Source organism: Eurytemora carolleeae, unplaced genomic scaffold, assembly GCF_000591075.1.
Source record: "Eurytemora carolleeae unplaced genomic scaffold, Eaff_2.0 scaffold50, whole genome shotgun sequence".
Taxonomy (NCBI): domain Eukaryota; kingdom Metazoa; phylum Arthropoda; class Copepoda; order Calanoida; family Temoridae; genus Eurytemora; species Eurytemora carolleeae.
The window spans coordinates 568,843-576,769 of record NW_019396217.1 but is presented as its reverse complement, the minus strand read 5'-3'; the positions used below and the strand labels follow the sequence as shown (position 1 = coordinate 576,769).

General features: G+C 34.2%; 1 protein-coding gene across 1 annotated transcript in view; it reads right to left on the bottom strand.

Annotated features, from left to right (window-relative positions):
* Positions 1-37: 37 nt before the first annotated feature.
* Positions 38-7,927, bottom strand: part of LOC111698425 (uncharacterized) — a gene marked incomplete at its 3' end in the record, with an annotated part of 9,701 nt that continues 1,811 nt past the window's right edge. Inside the window, 13 exon segments of the mRNA XM_023468763.1 lie at positions 38-114; positions 761-814; positions 1,026-1,093; positions 1,557-1,653; positions 2,199-2,250; positions 3,114-3,198; positions 3,453-3,491; positions 3,974-4,079; positions 4,824-4,877; positions 5,519-5,614; positions 6,293-6,355; positions 7,177-7,227; positions 7,520-7,884. Of these exon segments, the coding sequence (XP_023324531.1) occupies positions 38-114; positions 761-814; positions 1,026-1,093; positions 1,557-1,653; positions 2,199-2,250; positions 3,114-3,198; positions 3,453-3,491; positions 3,974-4,079; positions 4,824-4,877; positions 5,519-5,614; positions 6,293-6,355; positions 7,177-7,227; positions 7,520-7,884 (1,207 nt within the window).

Here is a 7,927-nt window from a genome sequence, read left to right as displayed (position 1 = left end):
GGGGGGGGTATGTAAAGGGGGTGGGGGGGGGGATCACCTGTCTTCCATAACTTGATCCAGACTCTCTGAATTCTTGAATAATATTACAGCAAACATTCTTATTATATCACACTCCTGAATATACACCTCTTAAAGGGAGTGTTCGCGAAAATAATAAATTTTAAAATCTTCCGTCTACAGGGTGTCCCAATAAACATAGGAATTAAGAGACGACTTTAATATCGTCTTTGATTTCCGATAATTGATAAATGACATAAAGTACATTGAAAAAAGATTGAACGTCTTATGAGCCTTCCAAAATGTGGTCTACCTTCTTGGTATCTTTAAAATTGACGAAGATATTGAACATTTGAACAGTTTTGTTGATTTTTAATAAACTGGAATCTGGACAAACTTCCTGATATCTCCGTCAATTTTGAAGGGGAAACATGGTAAACCACATTTTGTAAATCCCGAGACCAGTAGTGAGTAGTTTTCAGTGTTAAATGTTTTTACTGTGGTATTACATAATCATCTCTAGGAAATAAACCCGCTTTCTCTTTTAGTTAATCAATTGTTTAGCAGGATCTTTTATTGCTGAAACTTCAGAGTTTTTAGAAAATTAAATATTTTTTTAGAAAAATAAATAAATATAATATACATAGGAGGTAACAAAGCTACAAAAACAAACATACAATTCATTTTCTCAGAAACCTTAAATCTAAAAATCTTAAAATCTTGACGGAGAGTGGGGGGGGGGGAAATAAAAGTAAAAATTTACCAATATTTCTCCGTATTTTTCGAATAAATCTCTGAGATCATCTGTGGTAGTATTCTAAAAATCAATTATTAAAAAATAATATCAAAAATACAAATATCTAAATTCAGTTATACTCGTCATTAAAAGGATTTTAAAAAATGATCTTTAAAGACCCCCCCCCCCCCATCCAAAAAAGGAGGGACTGGGGGTCCATGGTCTATTAATAAATTGCAGATTTTTTTATTTGTTGATTAATTGATTGATTGACAGAAACCGGTTTTCTTACCTTGGGTAAATTGTAAACAAACATTTTCCGCATGACCTGAGCTTCAGGGTCACCAGTTATATTCAAGTCTAATTATATAAATATACACATTTTTAGTGTCAGCTGATTAATGGCCAAATGAACAAAATGAACAAATAAACAAATAAACAAATGAAGAAAGAACAAATGAACAAATAAGCAAATAAACAAATGAACAAATGAACAAATGAACAAATGAACAAATGAACAAATGAACAAATGAACAAATGAACAAATGAACAAATGAACAAATAAGCAAATAAACAAATGAACAAATGAACAAATGAACAAATGAACAAATGAACAAATGAACAAATGAACAAATGAACACAAATGAATAAATGAATAAATGAATAAATGAATAAATGTATGAAGGGATGAAAAAAGTGATGAATGAATGAATGAATGAATAAATAAATGAATGAATGAAAGGAAGGAAGAAAGGATGGATGAATCAATGAATGGAAGGAAGGATGAATAATTGAATCAATGAATGAATATATGGATGAATACCTGGATTGAACTCCTCCTCTAAGGTATCCTTGTCTGAAAATACCTTCTCTGCTTCTACTGATCTTCCCTCGATAGTAAACCCACGGAGCAGAGCAATCTTTAGAAAACGAAAATACAGGGTGTCCCAAAAATCTGTGCAGTAAGGGAATTCAGAAATAAGGAAAACATGGTGTCATTGTAAAGCTCTATTTTTTTTAAAGTCTCTAACGTACGGTATATTTTCTTTTATTCTAGGCCTCATACTTTTTTTGTTACAACCATTATTGATTCTTGAACCTCATACAAACTACTGCAAAGGTTTTTTTGGAACACCCTGTGATATATATCCACAAAGGATGAAACTTGCGACCCAAAACTCTTCAAGTTTCAAGTGACAATTCCTTTAAGAGGGTCTGCAGTCCCTTTACAGGCTTAAGCAAAGAAATTAACAGCTGTAGCTGTTTGGAACTAGATTAAAATCATTCAAACAATAGTATTTTTTGATAAACATGATTTAAAATACCTTAAAGTTTAAATTTGGTAAACCATTGAAGGAAACCGTAGATTATCTATCTAATTACAATGGGACAAATTTTAGCCTTTTCCTTGCTGTCCAAATATTTTGTGAATAGTCCCTTTAAAAAAAAAAAACATATTTTTTACCTTATCAACAATGTCGGTGTCCTTAAACATAATTGAGGCTGAACCAAAATTCCTAAAAAATATTTTTCCAAAATTGCAAATTTATCAATATAGATGAATGGCCATTTGTTTCTTCATATAAAATGTTTTCAAACTTATATCTTTGCACCAATGGCCGAATTCAAAGAATTAAAGTCGCGTCGATGATCCGGAAAAAACCGGTTCACATTGAGCGCCGGTTCAAATCTCGAAATACTGAATGCAATTTCAAGTTTGTAAACTTAGGCTCATTCAGATAAATCAGAAGTTGTAGAAATAAAATGTATTGAATGAAAATAATCGTTTTTTACTCCTCCCTCCGTCCATTTTTTGTAGAATTTTTTATAGCGTTTTTATTTTATCGCGGAAGGAGAAAAATTGATTTTACGGGAAAGTAAATTGAGAGTCCAGGGAATGGGGGTGAGGGAGGTTTTCGGGAAAAAGTCGGTTCGGGAAGGGGGGGGTGCGGAAAAAAGAGACTATTTAAGAAAGGAGGAGGAGGTGGGTAGAGAAGGGGTGTTTTCAAGAGTGGAGGGGAGGGGGTGAAGCAGGGGCTTTTGCAAGAGTGGTGGGGGAGGGGGTGGAGAAGGGGCGATTTCAAGAATAGTGATGGAAGGAGGGGGGAAGGGATGTTTCCAGGAGTAGTTGGGGAGAGGGCGGAGTTGGGGCGTTTTTAAATGTGGTGGAGGATGGGGGTGGAGTAGGATCGTTTGAAAATGTGGTAGAGAATGGGGGTGGAGTAGGATCGTTTGTAAATGTGGTGGAGGATGGGGGTGGATTAGGATCGTGTGTAAATGTGGTAGAGGATGGGGGTGGAGTAGGAGCGTTTTTAAGAGTGGTGGGGGAATGTGCTGCTGGAGTGGATGAGGGAGAAAGGGACGGTAATGAACCTCCTACCTAGAGTCCAGCTGAACCTTGAGAACCTCGCCGTACTGAGAAAAGAACTCAACAAGATCAGGCTCAGTATTCGTGCTTGTTAAACCTAATTAACATTAACTACAGTGTTGCATGTTTTTTGGACTTTTAGAAATCATAACTTGAAGCTAGCAGTCGTCTTCATATGCCAGAGTTTTATGGGTCTCACTGCAGAAAACATCATTGAGAATTACTAAAAATTAATTTTTGCAATTTTTTTGTGTCAATTGTCAAGTAATTTAATTCAACTAATTTATTTTCTGACTTTTCGCGAGTAGAATTTTAAATTTTTAATGAAAAAAAAGAATTTCAATAATTTACCTGCAGTCATTGTCTTGTATGAAAAACTAACTGGGGGACCTAGATAAAATATCAAATAAAAAGAATTTCTCTTTAAATGAAAAATCTTTTTTTTATTCTTTTCGCAAACACTCCCTTTAAAATATGATATAAAATATGAACAAATCAATAAAAAAAATTAATTTTATCGTTTCTTAGATTCGCGTAATAATTAATACAGGATCAAGCTGACATTCTCTTTAACCAATGATACAGGGGATTATTCTGATGNAAAAATTCAACACCAATTGGCAGGGGGGTAAAACGATTATTAATATTTCTTACCCAAATATCAAGATAAATTATTTTCATTGCGCTTGAAAAACTGAAGAAATGGACATAAAAAATCAGGGTTTTCAGTTTTCAGTTTTCATACTTTTTGATACTTTAAACCCATGTTCATCTATTTTCCTTCAGTGATAAAACCCAAGAACAACTGGGGCCCTCACAGGGGGAAGCTATTATTGAAGAAAATATGTAAAATATGATTTAACAATCCTCACCTATAGAGATGGTGTCTGTGTTTACAAAACCAAATCTTTTATCCTTCTGCAGAACTTGACGCTTCGTCAGAACATCACCTTTACCAACTTTATGAGGTCTTTTTGCCTAAAATATATATTTCTGGAAAAACTGCAGGCCCAGTGGTGTATATTTTGGAAAATAACTTTTTCTCCAGAAGCTAAACAGAAGTTATCTAAAAATCTTAAAAGTAAAAAGAAAAAAGGATTTTTTCCAACTCGAAGCTCGTTGCCACTTTCTAAAACTTGGTCAGACTTTGTATTTAAATGTATTAAGCTAAGTAAGACAGAGACTAAGGACCTAAGTGAGACTACAATTAAAGAATAAAGACTAAGGACCTAAGTAAGACTACGACTAAAGAATAAATACTAAGGACCTAAGTAAGACTACGACTAAAGAATTAAGACTAAGGGCCTAAGTAAGACTACAACTAAAGAATTAAGACTAAGGGCCTAAGTATAACTACGACTAAGGAATAAAGACTAAGGACCAAAGTAAGACTAAGACTAAAGAATAAATACTAAGGACCTAAGTAAGACTACGACTAAGGAATAAAGACTAAGGGCCTAAGTAAGACTACGACTAAGGAATAAAGACTAAGGACCAAAGTAAGACTACGACTAAGGNCTAAGGACCTAAGTGAGACTACAATTAAAGACTAAAGACTAAGGACCTAAGTAAGACTACGACTAAGAAATAAAGAATAAGGACCTAAGTAAGACTATGACTAAGGAATAAAGACTATGGACCTAAGTGAGACTACGACTAAAGAATAAAGACTAAGGGTCTAAGTAAGACTACGACTAAGGACTAATTTAAGAAAAAATTAACCTGTATTGCATCAACTGTCTCTGCGTCTTGAAATATCATACAAGCATAGGAATTCTGCAAACCACAAATATTCAATTTATAATTAATGATTTCAAAATTCCTTTGAAGTTATTGATAACCTATCTAAATCTGAGGCTGACCGAGCATTTATTTAAATGAAGATTGTCCGTCAAGGGAAACGTCTTCAAAAAAAATATTTTTCCTCCATATATGCTCAACTTTTTTGGGCTTTTTATCGCGAAATTTTTTAAATTAAAAAAGGCCTCATCAAGGTTCATGTTGATTATCTAAGCCGGGAGGGGGCCAATCCCTTTAAAAGAACAGTCGTTGCAATGTTAAAGGACCCACAATTTAAACAGTGATTGTTCGATTCACAATGGTTTAATTAGAACGTTTATCTATTCAATATTGTGGAAGGTATTCTAGTTTTTTTTTTACTTGAAAAGTGTTTAATTCTGATAATTTTTCCATTGTTTCTAAAGCAACAAATAGTCGCTTCAGCAGAGAAACCAAAATAAATACAAGCAGTTTTGACAAAGAAAAACATGAATGTCCAGTTCATACTTGATAAGACAAAGCATTCAAGGGTACTGTTGTAAATATATAATTCGACAATTTCAATGAAGGCTCACTTGATCTTACGCTTACAGTCCCTATGAACAAATTAAACTATTAAAATGATGAAGATCATGTTCCTGATTTCTATTCTTGATTAAATCAATGGTCTCCATTATCCCAAACTTCTCAAAATATTCACGAACCTCTGCTTCGCTGGTTCCAGAGGTAATTTTCTAGAAATAGAGGAACAGGTTTGGAACAGTAATAATAGAGGAACAGGTTCGGAACAGTAATAATAGAGGAACAGGTTTGGAACAGTAATAATAGAGGAACAGATTTGGAACCGTAATATTAGAGGAACAGATTTGGAACATTAATAATAGAGGAACAGATTTGGAACTGTAATAATAGAGGAACAGATTTGGAACAGTAATAATAGAGGAACAGATTTGGAACAGTAATAATAGAAGAACATATTTGGAACAGTAATAATAGAGGAACAGATTTGGAACAGTAATAATAGAGGAACAGGTTTGGAACATTAATAATAGAGGAATAGGTTTGGAACAGTAATATTAGAGGAACAGATTTGGAACAGTAATAATAGAGGAACAGATTTGGAACAGTAATGATTTGTTGAATTTTTTTGTGTGACAAACCCCCAGGTTTTGTATTTTTGCGTAAAATAGAAGGAAAATAAACCATTTCTAATGTGTGAAAAGGGGGATTTTATCAACAAAATATACACCCCTGTGCATCATTTATTAATTACTAGCTAAAGGGCCCGGCGTTGCCCGTGGAAAAAAAAATTGAAAAAAATTTGAAAACAAAAAATTTGGAAACAAAAAATGAAATGAGTGTCTTGTTTTATAATATAGATTTAATTAACAAAATAATTTTATTTTCCCTACCAAGACATAAAGTGTGCGAAGGCATTTGGCTTGAGTGTCCACAGCGCCCAGAATTCGTCTCGCCTAATTAAAGAAATGTATAATGTTTCAGGCCCCCCCCCATACTAAATACCTACGGAAAATTGTTATTTGCGTAAATTCTTTTTAAAAATTGTCACTTGGCTAAATGCTTTTAAACCACTTTCATGGTAAATATCCTTTGGAAAATTGTCCTTTGGGTTAAAACCCTAAGTAAATTGTCATTTGGGTAAATATCCGTCGGAACATTGTCCTTTTAGTAAATATTTTTTTGAAAATTGGTATTTGTGAATGTACCCTCTAGAAAATTTTCCTTTGGGTAAATATTCTTTAGAAAATTGTCCTTTGGGTAAATACTCGTTGTAAAATTGTCCTTCGGGTAAATATTCTTTGGAAAATTGTTCTTTGGGTAAATATCCTTCAGCAAATTGTCCTTTCGGTATACTCTTAGGAAAACTATCCTTTGGGTTATTTTTCTTTAGAAAATTGTCCTTTGGGTAAATACTCTATGGAAAATCGTCCTTTGGGTAAATGTCCATCAGAAAATTGTCATTTGAGTAAATACTCTTTGGAAAATTGTCTTTTGGACAAATATCCTTTAAAAAATTGTCCTTTGGATAAATATCTTTAAAATTGTCATTTTGTCCTTTGGAAATTTGTCCTTTGTGTAAATATCCTTAGGAAAATTGTCGTTTGGGTAAATATCCTATTTTTATATTGTCATTTGAGTAAATACCATTTAGAAAATAAAATTGTCCTTTGGGTAAATACCTTTAGGGAAATTGCTCTTTGGAAAATTATCCTTTGGGTAAATTGCCTTTAAAAAAGGTCCCAAAATAGATCAATTAAACAAGATACATTCTTCCCTTGTTCCCGAGACAGTCCTCGAACTGTTCCACTGCATCCCGCTCATAAACCTGGGACCACAATTAATGTATTGGAGAGATCGCTGAATTACATACAGCGAGTTCAAATCCAAATCACCAATTCAAATCCAAAATCACCAATTCAAATCCTAAATCACCAATTCAACTCCAAATGACCAATTCAAATCCTGAATCCCAGCTTCAAAATCCTGAATCCCTGATTTATTCTGAATCGCCGATTAAAATCCTCTCAAATCTTTAACTTTGAATCGTTGATTAATTCGGGATTTGAACCGGCAGTAGGTTGTTCAGCGACCTAACTCAAATTCATTCAATTCTGTCCCTGTTCTCCTAGCACACAGATACAATTATCCCCAGCTTTCATCGGTAGATCTTGGATCATTCTTCTTCTTTCCCTTCCCATCCCATGATCCATTCCCATTCCCATAACCATAGCTGTATCCATTCCCATACCTCTATCCATTTCCATACCTCTATTCATTACCATACCCATGTCTATTCCCATACCTCTGTCCATTCCCATACCTCTATTCATTCCCATACCCATGTCTATTCCCATACCCATGTCTATTCCCATACCTCCATCCAATCCCATACCTCTGTCCATTCCCATACCTCTGTCCATTCCCATACCTCTGTCCATTGCCATACCTCTGTCCATTCCCATACCTCTGTCCATTCCCATACCTCTATCCATTCCCATACCTCTGTCAATTCCCATGCCTCTATC